At 45.7% G+C, this 14,128-nt stretch overlaps 3 protein-coding genes and 1 pseudogene across 3 annotated transcripts in view; 1 reads left to right on the top strand and 3 right to left on the bottom strand.

Annotated features, from left to right (window-relative positions):
• Positions 1 to 816: 816 nt before the first annotated feature.
• On the bottom strand, positions 817 to 3,094 carry mrps26 (mitochondrial ribosomal protein S26). The gene is made up of 4 exons (XM_086048569.1): positions 2,701 to 3,094; positions 2,208 to 2,354; positions 1,222 to 1,345; positions 817 to 1,124 (listed from the first exon to the last, which is right to left on the bottom strand). Exons 1-4 carry the CDS (start codon positions 2,904 to 2,906, stop codon positions 993 to 995), a joined length of 609 nt encoding a protein of 202 aa, XP_085904695.1. The 5' UTR covers positions 2,907 to 3,094; the 3' UTR covers positions 817 to 992.
• alms1 (ALMS1 centrosome and basal body associated protein) overlaps positions 2,818 to 14,128 on the top strand; it is a 32,368-nt gene continuing 21,057 nt past the window's right edge. The window contains exons 1-3 of the mRNA XM_086048553.1: positions 2,818 to 3,124; positions 3,233 to 3,362; positions 3,918 to 4,102. Coding sequence (XP_085904679.1) covers positions 3,991 to 4,102 — 112 coding nt within the window. The 5' untranslated portion in view covers positions 2,818 to 3,124; positions 3,233 to 3,362; positions 3,918 to 3,990. The remainder of the gene's footprint in view (positions 3,125 to 3,232; positions 3,363 to 3,917; positions 4,103 to 14,128) is intronic.
• On the bottom strand, positions 4,755 to 8,239 carry neff2 (neuronal intermediate filament family member 2). The gene is made up of 4 exons (XM_086050502.1): positions 7,545 to 8,239; positions 6,618 to 6,995; positions 5,743 to 5,867; positions 4,755 to 5,338 (listed from the first exon to the last, which is right to left on the bottom strand). The coding sequence occupies exons 1-4, from the start codon at positions 8,106 to 8,108 to the stop codon at positions 5,278 to 5,280; spliced, it is 1,128 nt and encodes a 375-aa protein (XP_085906628.1). The 5' UTR covers positions 8,109 to 8,239; the 3' UTR covers positions 4,755 to 5,277.
• LOC147137016 (nanos homolog 1 pseudogene) lies at positions 9,469 to 12,277 on the bottom strand (annotated as a pseudogene).

The following is a 14,128-nucleotide window of genomic DNA, read 5'->3' as shown; positions in this document are numbered from 1 at the left end:
TATATATATAGTTTTGAATATTTATATTTTTTAAATATGAAATCAGGGAATTGACATTCTTTTTATGAAGAAAAATGCAATGTAAGAGCACATGAGTGGAACAAGTATATTCATTTTTTATTTAAAACACGTTTTGTAAATTATTTTCAAATACAAATGAAATAATGTAATTAAGTAATAAAAGTGTTTTAAGTGGCCAAGAAAGGTAAATTAGGGATTTGAATTTTTATGGGTGCAAATGTTATTTTGAAATTTTAGAGAGTGCTGGGTCCTATCCCAGCGGGTAAATCAGGGCAAATATATTTTTATTCAAAAAACATTTGTGTAAATGAAGCAAACACTTTTTAAAAAATGTTAATGCATTTTGTAAAATGACATTTTTAGTTGACTTTACAAAATTCCTTTGAGCATTTTGCCTGAAATAAAATGCCCTCTGCTTTTACTATGCAAACAACCCCCCGAGCCCCAATTTTGTTTTGGCATGCCAGTAAACCTTGTCACATACTTCTACAAAATCTGTTTTACTTTTGCTTTTATGTCAGCTTGCCTTCGGGGAAAAAAACCCAAAACTAAACAAAAAATCACATTATTTCAAAAAACAGCATGTTTCTTAAATCCTTTTTAACTTACTGTCACAACATGGGAAAAAAAAAAGTGCTCACTAAAAATTCATCCAGTGTTGGGTATCTGTAAAGATTGAATCGAGGCAGCTGGACCTTTGATGATTTCCAAAAACGTTAAAAAAAGACTTAGGCAACTATGCAATTAGCGTAACGAATGAATAACCATCGCACTAAACTAAAGTAATACAACAGATGCGTGTTCATGAATTTATTGGCATTACATTGAAAAATGACAATCAGAACGTGAACAACGAGAGCCAGCCATCAAGAAATGATCACGGAAGAGCTTTTCGTGAGTAGTCCCGGGATTGCTGGAAGCGTCCACCTTGTTTGATGCTCAACGATGAGCTCGGTATTTGTGCAAGGTTGTCACCGCAACACCGTCTGTTTAACAACTCGGCCCTCTTTGTCCACGGCAAAGTTGTAGTTCTTGGGGTTGTCCAGAGCTTCCTCGATGCGTTGGTCCAAGTTGTCGAACGTGATGAAGTTCTTTGCATCCTCCTATGGCCCGAAAAAAACAACAACATATGACCAACATGAAAGATTTCTGGATTTTTGGAAAAATCTATTGGTGGGAATTAAGGGGAAAAAAATGGACCTGCAACTGCACAATTTCCTCCTCTTTCTGCTTGACAAATTCTTGCTGTTGCTGTTCTTGCAGGAGAGCCTCTTCCGACTTCTTGCGTTCCGCCTCTTCCGTTTCCTTCTGGATCCTCACAATTCTGGAAAAACACAAACGAGCTCGGGAAAATTGACAACGCCAAACTGTTGTCATGAGTAGACGTCTTTGAAACACATTTTTGGCTGTTACATTTTGCGGGACATTTTCTTTTGAGTGGCACCCAAACTTTGCTTACAGTGGCTATAAAAAGTCTTTATAAAAGTAATTTTATTGGCCAATATTACATAATAATCATAATCGACCGGAATTTTGTCTATTAATCGTGGGTATAGTCTTACATTAAAAAAAGACTGTATTTTACTTTGGCAGTAGTTATAGTCTATTTAGTTCATTTTTAAAAAATATTTTGTGATGTGCAAAGATGCGTGCATTCACCTCCAAGTACTGAGGGTGTCAGCAGTATTGCACAGTTTAAACCTTCAAGTGAACAAGGTTACAAAACAGACGTATTGCAGTGTGGTTTGCAAATTGTGATGACATTTGTTCAAGAAATTTTCCTTGTGATTATTTTTTTTAACAGAAAAGTTACTTTTGTGGAAATGGATTTTTTGGGTCTTTTTTGTTTTTCAACCAAAGAAAGGAATGCACTTTTTCCATAAAAAAATAAGGATAATTAAAAAAAAAAACTTTTTTTATAATTTATCATGTGAAAAATAATACACTTTTGTTAGTGTGTTTCATGAAAGACTTAGAATTCAAATAGCATGGCATTTAATAATTATATTTGAATTATATTGGATTTGATCAATTACATCGGGGCTGATCAATCAAATAAATTAAAAAAACCAACAACATTACTGTCTGGTGGTTATACAGTTTTTGATATGTGCATATGAACATGTTTGGCCACAAGAGGTTTTCCAAAGAAGTCTCGCGTGTTCTGCGTTTGCATCAAGGCTGACCGAAGTTGCAGCAGGCGCAGGTTCTCTTGGCGGTTCAAGTCCATGAGATTGCGGTGCTCCTCGGCCTCCTGCCGCGATCGCTCCTCCGCCATGGAGCCCGTCTCCTCCTCGTATTTCCTCCGAAGCACCTCCTCCTTGAAATCCACACTGAAATGACCACAACAAAAGAGGCAGGCAGCAAATTAAGGCCAAAGTGTTTTTTTTTATTGTAAGCTACAAAAAAAACAAAACTTTCGCAACTTATAATGAAAAGCCAAAAGCCATATAAATTAAGGCAAGCTGCATAATATATGTATTTTTTCTATCGTTATTCTAAAAAATAAATCATAGAAAAATTACTGAATTCAAACGCATGAGACTTGCCATGTTGAAATTAAACGTTCTCAAACCCCGTTCGAGCGCTTAGCATTAAGCATGAGTGCATTGACAACGATAAAAAGCCAAAATGCTATCCAAGTAAGACAGGTGCGAGGTGTCGAGTGCGGGTGGGTACCGCAGCGCCCTCATGATGAGCTTGTAGTCGCCGTATCTCTCCCGCAGCACGACCATCTCCACCGGGTCCACCGGCGGAGGCACTTTAATTCGCCCCATCTTCGACTTGGCCACCGGGTCAGTGCGCGACTTTCGTCCGCGTTGCGCCTCCACCAGCGCGGCACGGCCGGGCACCAGCAGCCGTGCGATCCGCACGCTTGGGAACATCGCCAATGCCGCCGTCCGGAGGTCGTTTATCGGGCTTGTCAGTCGTCCGACGCAGCCGCTGTATGAAAGTTGAACCAGTCCAAATGTGTCACAATGACAATGAAGAATAACAACATTCAAGTCCGCAGGCGGCGGCCATCTTGCGTGTGTCCTCTGACCAGGAAGCGAAAGACTCTTTTTTCCTGGAGGGAGACTGTTATCGCCATCTGGAGTTTCGGGTGAGTTTTGCATTTGAAATCAGTGACACCGCCTATTGACTGCTATGTCTTTCCGGTACAGTAGTTGGCGATATGTACCGCAACGTGTTTTAATCCACACTTTACTAGGGGAAGAAGAGTCACCCTGGCCTGAAGCGGACTGGTTTGAATTCTGACAAACTAACACGGCTGGCAAATTAAAAAGAAAAATAAGAGAAGACGGGTAAACCGTGACTGACAGTCGAGCCCCCTTTGTAAAGTAAGTTTCACTATTCTTTCTTTGTCAGTTACTGTTCAAAATCATTTTTGGGTTCAGGTAGTTTTGTTACAAGTTTAAAATAAATGTTACAGTATATTTATAGTCTGTTACTACCCCCTACAGGCAGAAAGCTCATACAGCAGCTATGCAGAAAGTAACTTGTAGCGTGTCAACTCTTTTATTGTATATTGCACTGTAACGTTGTAACTCAGTGAAAGTTTTATGTCACATACTGTAAATGCAATATTGGAATATTGATTATGGATCAGTGCGGTCTGGAATTTTTATTCTATTCTACATTTTATATTGTTCTGCAATGTTGTGAATCTCGGGCCCGGAGTTGAGAATTAGCATGAGCTCAAAACTCAATTTGCATCACTTTGTCGACTGCATTGTCGCTGTCAAATACAGATTCATTATTATTGTAACTAGCTGTAAAGTTTGAATACTGTATTCAACCTTTCATCTACAGTGGTCTACTTGACCTAACATTTTTAGGGTGAAAATGGGTTCTAATAACGCTGTGTGATGGAAGTCTACTTATTCTTTTCATAGGGACAGTAGAAAATGTAAAGGCAGGGGGACAGGATAATTCATCCGAATTTGAATAGAAAGAAATGAGTCAACGATGAGGCCAGTACAGTACTCAGCTGTGACATCACATCGGCAGCCCTGGCACAGCTCAGCTCAGCTCAGCTCAGCTCAGCTCAGCTCATCTCATCTCAGCTCATCATCACCAGGTCAGAGCATCCACACAAGCAGCCACACGCTCACTTAGTATGAGATATTTTCAATTGTTGGTTACTGATTTGTAGATTTGTATTTTTGTATTTTTTTCATATGGTGGTTGCATTTTTAGTTCTGATTACACAAATATTTGTATTCAATGTAGTTCCACCAAGGGAAACGGTGGCTTGTATATCAGTTGCAAAAGATGACATATTTTGCAACATTTACAGACTCCAATTGAAATCGATTAAGAATATGAAGTTCAACAGAGGACGTTTTAACACTTTTTTTGTTGTGATATAATGGCAACCCCCACAAAAAACTAAACAAAACAGCTAGACCAGCACAAATGCACAGCACAGCTAGCCTATCTTGTGACCTCATGTGGTGGTCTATTTTATGTTCGCCCATATGTATAATGTGGCTCTTTGCAGTAACACTTTGGAAAAAGTGGCTCTAGTGTTAACAAATGAATGCGTGATTTAACGTGATAATAGTCATTCTTGTTGGAACTCTTAACTGTAAGTATCTTCCCTGTAAAGCGAGTAAGTTGACTTTCTGGAATGCATGCACGTCATGGTCGGATGGAACCGCCTCTGCCTCAATCTGAGCCAGGAAAAACTCTCAAGTATATATAATGTCAAATAGAAAGTGAGTCATAAATCAGTTCTTACTTCTTTATTGCACTTGTTGCTCGCGGTCTCAGTTAGTTTTCATTCAGTTTCATGTTTGAGCTTAGCTTAGCATGAATTCCTAGCTAAACAATAAAGACTTTATAATGAATAGAAGACGCCAGCGACAATTAGGCCTTCTCTGCATTTACTTTAGAATTTTTCTCTTAATGTTAATGTGAGCGTAAATGCAGAAGAAGATGTAATTAAATAGTTTAGGGTCACTGGCTCAACTACTACTACACAGTCATTAAAGTCCAAGCACCATTTGTGGCCTTTTACAAACACTTGCTCAAGTGCTTGTGCAAAGTTTGCTGCTTGGACTTTAACAATAATGATGCTTCATGCAGTGCGGACGTTTTGTACTCTTTTCTTTTTTTCTTTTTTTTTTTTTCTTGAAGTCAGAATGTGTGGAGAAGAAGGGGGACTTGTGGTGGACCTCTCACTTGCTTTTTAGCACAAGGGCGCGTTTGTCGTGATGGGGATAATGGCTTGGAAACAGGACAGGAATGTTTTCAGTGTACGGCGGGAAGGTAGGGCTCCGACAGCCGCAGCTCTTCGCTTTCCAGGAGCCCCCTAAAATAAAAAGAAGAACATTTCAATTTCACGCCTCGGAAGAATTTTCTTCTTTGTGGAGCAGTTTTGCGAATGGGTGACTTCATTTGAGGAGCAACTTTCTCATTTTGAGGAGCAATTTTTGTAGGTTCATCCCAGGAACCTGAAGCTAGGCTTTTATTAAATAATAAGAAAACCACAATATAAGGGATGGCTTAACAATTAGTTGTTTTCTTTTGAATAGAATCGCTAGATTTCCTTTCTTGAATTCACCACTTTTTTTTTTTTTTTGTCTAGGAACATCTTCAATATAGCAATTTCAAACACAAATATAACTTTCAGGTTAAATTGACTTTTAATGTAGTATTAAAAAAAGATCAATAGTATTAATTAAGTACGTGTTTGTTTAGGTGAAAGTGTGTCACCTGTACGCGGCGATTTCAATGTCCAGCGCCATCTTGACATTGAGCAGGTCTTGATATTCTCTCATGTAGAGCGCCATCTCCTGCTTGGCGTCGTCAATGTCTCGCTCCAGTTGGTCGATCCTCGTCTGAGAACGGAATATCAAACGTTGGGACGGATTTACGAAGGAAGAACTTGTTACATTGGAATGCCCATCCCGTTAAATGTGCAGCCGATGGAATTCACATTTTGACTCTACAGAGTAGGACCTGCGTCGACTTTAGCGCGCCGCAACGACAGTTGAATCTTGATGTTGACTCTTGACCCGACTCATTCATCCAATCGCAAAGCAACCTGGGGATTTTCCACCTTCTGCGGCAATATCAGAGGCAGGGCGGATTTTTTTTTTAGGGATCTCGCTCTCCGGCTCTCTGTACCGACACAGAACAGTGAGGACAAAGATGAGCTTGGAATTTTGGGGGCTAAAACCAGAGCCGAAACATTTGTCACCCCGGCTGCATGAAAGGAATTAGCAGAAAGCCGAAAGCCAAGTGTGACATTTGAACGTTGACGCTCGCATCTCTGTGCGAAAGGTACGAGCACGGGATGAAAGGGGCCAAGTCAACGCGGGAGTTTTCTGCCTTCTGGGATAATATCAGCGGCACGATGGATTTGTTGGGAGTTTTGCTGATGCAACAGTTTTTTTGCGGGTCCGTCTGTGAAAGGTAGCAACATGGAAGAGTGAAAACAAAGTCGAGCTGGAAATGTTGGAGGGTTCGATCATGAGATTTGCGATGGCGTCTGTGTGAAAGGAACAAAGATTTGTCTTCAAAAACGTCTCCTGGACGTAATCTACGTAATCGACCCTGTGACGAGAATTTAGTGGGAAAGCTGGTACCTGGTACTCGTCCACCTCTTTGGCCTGCGTCTCCTCCATGTCTCCCAGCTGCTTGTCGAGCGCCTCGACGACCTTTCTGAGAGCCTCGATGTCGGCGGATCGGGCCAGGAGCATCCTGCGGTACTCGGACGTCTGCTCCCGGACGGCGCGCGCCGCCCGGCGCTCCCTGTCGGCCGCGTCCGCCGCCGCCGCCGCGCACGTGCTCCCGTACCGGTCCTCCGCGGCTCGCATGTTGTCGGCGGCCAGCCGCTCGTACTGCGCCAGGACGTCCCGCAGCTCCTCGCCCGGGTGGGGCCGCGCAACCGCCGCAGCCGCCGCCGCGCTGACGTTGGCCACCTCCAGCTGGGCCCGCAGCTCCACCGTCTCCTCCGCAAAGACCTTAGCAACGACACGTACGCCATGTGCAGATTTTAAATGATATTTCTCAGGAGTGTCCCGCGGTTGTAGAGGGAGCTCTTTCTCGCGGAGGCATCGGAAAGAGGAATTTCAGGACACCACAGACACATTTTCACATCGGAAACTGGTTGCGAATCTCGAGACAAGGGTCGGAGTTGAAGTCTTGAAAGAATAGAAAAATTAGCCCACTCTTTCATCCCGATCTCGGTCTTCTTTTGTTTGTCCGTCTTTTGTGATGTCAGAGGTGGGACGCAATGTTTAGAAATCAGAATCCGAGTCATCTTTACGGGCCGAGTACGTTAAAAACACACGAGGAATTTGTCACCAAGATCTCTGCCGATGCGGCGTTTTTTTTTTCACTCTTTTTTTGGACCTTTCCACCTTCTGAAGTACCACATTTGGACGGCTACCCGGAACGAACACCTGACACTTTGTTATCCCGCCTTTGCTAAGTGCTGCGCAAAAGTCTTCCAGATGCACTGCAATTGAAGCCAAGCATCCGCGTGAGAAGACCGCAAAAGAGCGACGGACCTTGTTGAGGAAGAGCATCTCGCCGCAAAGGGACGCCACGGTGGTTTGGGCGTCAAGGTGGGCGAGCGCCGCCCGTCCCGCCTCCTCCCGGGCCCGCATCAGCGCCTCCTGGGCGTCCTCCCGCCGCCGGACCGCCTCCTCGCAGCATCCCCTCACCCTCTCATGAACCTCCTTCAGGTATTCCCTCTCCGCCTCCATCTGCGTTTTCTCTCGGCTCTCCGACTCCATCCGGGCGGTCAAGGCGCGCGCCGCCTCCTCGTAGAGCCCCCGCAGGCGCGGCGGCCGGCTCCTTCGCCCCCGCAGCGACTCCAGCTCGGCCAGCAGCGCCCGGTTGTGGAGCTCCAGGAGTCGCACCTTCTCGACGTAGCCTGCCAAGCGGTCGTTGAGCTCCCCCAGCTGCTCCTTCTCCAGCAGCCGCGAGCCGAGCGCCGCGCCGGGCCACGCCGCCTCCGGGAGCCTCCTGCGCGACTCCGGAGCTGCGGGCGAGGGGCAGGACGGGGACGATTTCAAGCGGGAGCCTCTCAAGTCGTCCCACGGTCGACGGTAGAAGACGGGCGAGCTCATGGTGATGGTTTGTTTGTTTTGTTGTGAGTGAAATGGATGTTTTCAGAAGAAGTCCCCCTCGTCCTGCACACAATGAGTGAGCATGAGCCAGCGTTTGTGCACTGCACCAGCTCGGGGATGCTGCAGAACTCAGACTTTTATATAGAGCGCACGCATAGCCCCACCTCCACCCCTTCCCCCGCACGCACGCACGCGCAAATGATGTCAGCAGCCAGTCGGCCAATAGCGGACTGCTGCAGTGAAGGCAGCGGAGGTCGCTCTCGACGCTCTCTTCCGGTGCAGCCGTGCGAGCAAAGGACAGACAAAAAAACTTCTTTTCTGAGCAAATCGCGGCACAGAAAGTAGTGGGGATGGAGCAAAGACTGTTTGAGTTTGTGACATTCTGTGTTTTCATTACACCTAATGGGAAACACTAGGCGCGGGCGATAGCTAACGTATGTGTTGTGTTATAAGCCTCGACGCAACGGATACTTGAGCACAAACAGTTGAGCAACACGTGGACAGGCAATGTAACCGTACATATATTATTTATCCTCTGCGAAGAATAACGAATATTAGTGCCGTACGTTCTCCATGCACAGCATTTCAGTCTGTTTGTCTTGCAGTGCCCCCTGGTGGCCACACCAGAGGAAGCAGCACAATGGCCGCCGAGTTAGTGCAAAGTGTGACAAAGACTGTTGAATTCTTTTCAATTCTGTTTAATTATTAACTTGAAAGTTTTAGCCCTGCAAACTTCCCCTTTTACTTTGGGGAAAACTGTTTTTAAAATGCCAGATAATGTAGGATGGTCGTTTCCTTTTTTCCATCTCTGTCCTGTGATAAACATGCATGTTCATTTTACATTTTTTTTTTCACATTCATGGGATGCCTGTAACGCAAAAAACCCCATTAATGTACAAATGAAAAAGAAATGGGATAAAAATGGACATACATGTTTTTCACAGGACACTGACGAATATATTTTTATTATATTTTATGAATTCGTTTTCATATTTATGAAATATATTTATCAGGCAGTTCCGCAATGGGCTCAAAGGGGCAGTAATGACAAATTCGTCTCTTTTTTTTTTTCAAATATTTTGGGGAGTTTCTACGATTCTGTTTATTTATTCTTTTTATTTTTGAAATGACTAAACTATACTTCTGGTCGCATTGCCCCATGACCATTTTTTTAAATGAACAAACATAAGGAGGGTTACTTAAACTTGAATTACAAAGTCATAAAATCATTTCAATGAAACACATGAGGCATATCTAATATCAGTCGTCACTCATTTGAATCACTAGGTGGCGCCCCATCACTGCATGTAATCCGACTGTGGGGGATGTCTTTGTGGTTCTCTCACAACAAAAGCACACATTTTGTTTTGTTTTTGTTTGTTTATTCAGAGTTTATGTACAGTGAAAATTCGCCCTGCTCCCCACTTGGGTAAAAAATAAGATCATGATAAAAAATAAGCACATCATTGGCTTTTAACACATAGAGACTTTGGAATGCTGCTCTTTGAGACCCTTTTGAGACATTGACAAGAGCCATCGGAGCATATTTGAGAAGCAATCTGTCAACTGCATTGTCAACGTCTACATTCTGCCGTTTTGACATCGGATTATGTAAAAGACGATCGGCAGCAAAAAGTCAAAATGCTGCATATAAGACATCCATGAGACTAAATACGTCAACGGGTGTTGCTTTGGTACAAAACTCGCCACAAAAATACGAAATAGTAGTCCCGGGAATGGAAAGTGTTGTGAGAGAGACATTGATCTCTCAGTGCAGCACGTGTCATCATTTATCTGTACAGCGCTTTGGTTCGTTTTCAAATCTCCATCCGCAGAGGCGACACGTGTCAGCCTTTGAAGTCAGTCAGTCAGTCCGACATCGAAACAGCCGTCACAAAAACAAAACAGATCACAAGAACAAAACAGAGGCGCACAACCGGATACTGCAGTGTGAATATCAAAACACGCTCAATGACATTTTCCATGTCACGTTGGCATGTCGCATCTGAATCGAATCTGGTTTGACGCGGCTGCTGCTGCTTACCTTTCGTATACATGGCAGGCTTCGATCAAATCGGACTGAGATCTTATTCAAACATTTTGTCTTGCTCTTATAAGCCATCCGAACATGTTACATCGAGTCCAAACGTGCAATGTGGAACAGATCCGGATTAAACTGGGTTTAACGTTACAACTTCTGACCCAGGGTGCGCATCACAAACGTATTTCAATTGGATTGATAGGATATATATTATTTTAACATTTATATTTTTGGCAGAAACATACAAATTGGATCAAATATGGATTAAACTTGGTTTGACATCACATTACAGTAAGTGGTACAGTTGTTTTTTTTCCAAATTGTATAAGATTTGAATTTAAGAAAAAACAACAACATTTGTCTCTTATAAACCACATCAACATTTTACATTTACATTTGTCATAAATCAACAATCTAAATCAGACCTGGAGTAAACTCGGTTTAACATTAGATCCTAACACCTTTCATTATTATTATTATAACATTTTGTCTCTGTAAACCATATGAACAAGTTTCACTTGGTCCAAATGTGTAAACTCGATGAGATCTGGATTCAATTTTGCTTGACGTTACAGTGTACACATAACACCCTTTTTTTTTTTTTTTTTTTTCAAATTGGATGAAACATATTACAGAAATGAGATCATCATACCCTTGTATAAATATACAAGTGGGTAGACTGATGATTATACATTGTGTTTCTTATAAGACATTGAAGCACTTAGAATCAGTCCCAACGTGTAATCAGATGTGGATTCAATTTAGTTTGCCATTTCAGCGTACACCACGTTCAACCTCGTGTGTTTTTTCACCCATAAAATGACTTTTATACATTTTGTCTTTTGTAACCCATCTGAAACATGTCCCATTTACATTCTGTCGAAATCCGAATCAAATCCGAATTGAACATGATTTTGGTCAAAAGGGAATAACAAATTACAGACATTTGACCTACATAAACGATAGGCAAAATGTTCAAACAATGTGTGATTTTTTTTTTTTTTTCCCCAAACTCCCCAAGTTATTGGTGACTTCCTAGCCATCCAAAAACAACAACCAAAAAACCAACTTGCTTGCAAGCCGCGATGAAGGTTTTTTTTTCCGGATGACATTGCGTTGAAATTCAGGAGAAGAGTTTGAGCCTCTTTCCGGGCGCTCTGCAGCTTCCTTTGGCGTGCAGCGGCATCCCGTGGCCCCCGGGCGGCTCCCTGGCGGACAGCGGGCAGTACTTGATGGTGTGCGCGTTGTCCCCGTTGGCGCTGCACAGCGGGCAAGTGTACGCCCGCAAGATGGGGCACACGACCCGGCCGTCGGCCGTCTTCAGAATGTGCGTGCCGTACACCTCCTCCGGGGCGCCGTTGTTCCGGCAGAACACGCACACCCTGGGCTCGGCCTTACCGCGCGCGGCCTGCTTGCGCCCGCGCTCCGGAGCCTCCGGACACCCCGGGGGGCCGTCGCCGTCGTCCCCGTGGCCGGCCTCGCCGAGCGGCCGCCGGCGGAGAGGCGAGAGGCGCCCCCGCAGCTCGTAGGGCGAGTCGGTCAAGCCCAGCGTGGCTTTCAGCGACTGGGTGATGGAGTTGGGGCCGCTACACGCCGGGCTCCGGATCGGCGTCGGGGCCACGAGGGTGGACAAGCCCAAGTAGTCGTTCCAGAAATCGAAGGTGTAGTCGTACGGAGACAAGTAGCGGCGCTCCAGCAAATCCATCGCGCGGGCAAAAGTGTCAGCATGGGCGGCCGTAATTGCGGGAGCTTGTCCACTTGTCCACGGTCTTCTCGCCACTATTTTGCTTCCTCCTGCTGCAGTTGCCGCTTCCAGAATGCGGGACAGGCAACGCGCGGGCTCGCTTAAGTGCTCGTCATGAGCGGGGTGAAGGGGGCGTGGTTTTGGGGGAAGCGGCGCCGGCGGCGGCGCGCACAGGGGTCTCAGTCGGGACCCGCAAGTTACTCTCCCATAAGACTCCTCCTTGGGCACAAGACGCATTATGATGAAAAGAGGCTTGCACCAGATTTAGCGGAAGGCAAAGTAGAAAATGTCAAGCGTAGGCAAACAAAACTGCAAAAGCCGCACGCACGCACGCACGCACGCACGCACGGACGGACGGCTGCGCCGCCGCCGGCTTGCTGGCTGTTGGCTTGTCGGGCCTCCCCGACACGCTGTCCTTTTTGACGGTGCGTTTACAGTGAGTGAATGCGAAGCGATGAGCCCTCCCTCCCCCTTCCACGCACCTGCTGCGCCTCCCCCTCCAACCCGCCTCACAACCTCCCTTTTGTTTCCAGCTCTCCACAGCAGGCCGCTCATGAATATGCATTGAGCGCGAGCGATCTACCAGTGAAGCAGTCAGTCGCACACAATGACTTGAGCTTGATAACCAACTTGGCTGCGGTCAAAAGACACATCTTTCGATGAGACGCTGTGTGTCTTTTCATGTCATTCGACCTTCGAGAAGACAAGAAGGCAGTTTGAAGCCTGCAAAGTTTGGGACATTCCATGTTCACCGTAGCAGCGCTGTCGCTATTTTGTACCCGATGTGAATGTGGACAGCAGCGAGAATAGTCAGCAGGGCGGTATGTAGCAAAATAATCTGGAAAATGCCACCATTTTTCATCCGCGCTACTGGGGGTCACACTTCTTACATATGGACCAAAATCAACATGCGCAAATCTCGGTGCTCTTCATACATTTCATTTGCAACAATACATTTCTCAATGCACGTAGAAAAGAGCCACTATCCAAAGCAAAGAACCAAATCAATGTGCGCCTGTGCCGGCGTCACTCTCGCACAAGCCACCCCCCAAATTAATTGCATCAAGTGCATAATGCGTCATCTTTGCGTGGGCGTCCCCAGACACACGGAGGGCTTGCTGGAGAGTCAGTTGGGGAGGGGGCTCTGATCCCTCACCTCTGACCACCCTGTGAAGACCCCCACCACCCACAGGGGAATACGCAAGTGCCTCTCTTAACGGTTGCTCCATCTGCACATCCCCAAATGGGGACCCAGACGGGCGCGGGTGTCACCGGCGGCAGCATCAGCGAGCCGCCAACATGCCCGGGTCGACGGGGAATTGAGGAGGGGCGGGGCCCGGGGGGCCTTTCAGGCACATCAAGTGCTCTGTCGCCGGCTATTACTTAACCCTCATTCTGCAGCACCCCCTCTTTTATCTTTTTAAACACACGCATCCTCCTGATGAGATTGGGGCGGGAGGGGGGCGACAGAGGGAAAATGGGGATCAATTTCAACTGACTGCATGCTGGAATATTAATAACGTGAAGGTCTTTGTTTGTGCTCACAGGTCACGTTGGAGATTTGAAACAAAAGAACCGATTGGTAGATGAGCTTAAATGAATGTTCAAATCGTTGATTCGAATTTCTTCGATTTTCCCTTGAAATTGCGCACGGTCTCCAAATTGTAATTATCATTCCAAACATATTTACCATCTGTGACCAGCTGTCTTTTGGCTTAACCGCCCCCACGCCCCCATTTTCTTGGCCACATCACGTTTGCGCCGTCACCTGTTGCCGGGCAGACTTCAACGGGCTCCATCATAACAGCCCCGTCGGTCGGATGAGGTGGCGAATTCAAGGTTCAGAAGCTCAAACACTTCCGAGATCATAGCGGGAAGCGTCGAGGAGGCTAGAGCGCGTTTCCGAGCGGATCGGCACAATGAGGCGGAGGGAGATTAGTGACAGCCCCCCCCGGCCTCCCACACCTTTGTTGAGTTAACTAACGGCACTTCCCACCAAAGAGCCGATCCTTTTTTAATGAGGCCTTTGGCCAAATTCCACCGACGTGCTCAGTGCCTTGAAGTGACGCCATTGTCCCGCGCGCCGGGGCCCGGCCTTGAAAGGCGGCGAGCAGGCGAGAGCGACGCCGACGGTTCCGGTCCAATTTGGGCCGTTTAAGAGCATTAACAGCCAAAAAGGACGTTGCTGATTTGCGCGCCATGTTAGCGATTCATTTGGGTGCGGTGTTCGATGAA

Source organism: Filicampus tigris, chromosome 13 (genome assembly GCF_054856515.1).
Source record: "Filicampus tigris isolate MCC_2025a chromosome 13, RoL_Ftig_1.0, whole genome shotgun sequence".
Lineage (NCBI taxonomy): Eukaryota > Metazoa > Chordata > Actinopteri > Syngnathiformes > Syngnathidae > Filicampus > Filicampus tigris.
This window is presented reverse-complemented; position numbering and strand designations above follow the sequence as displayed.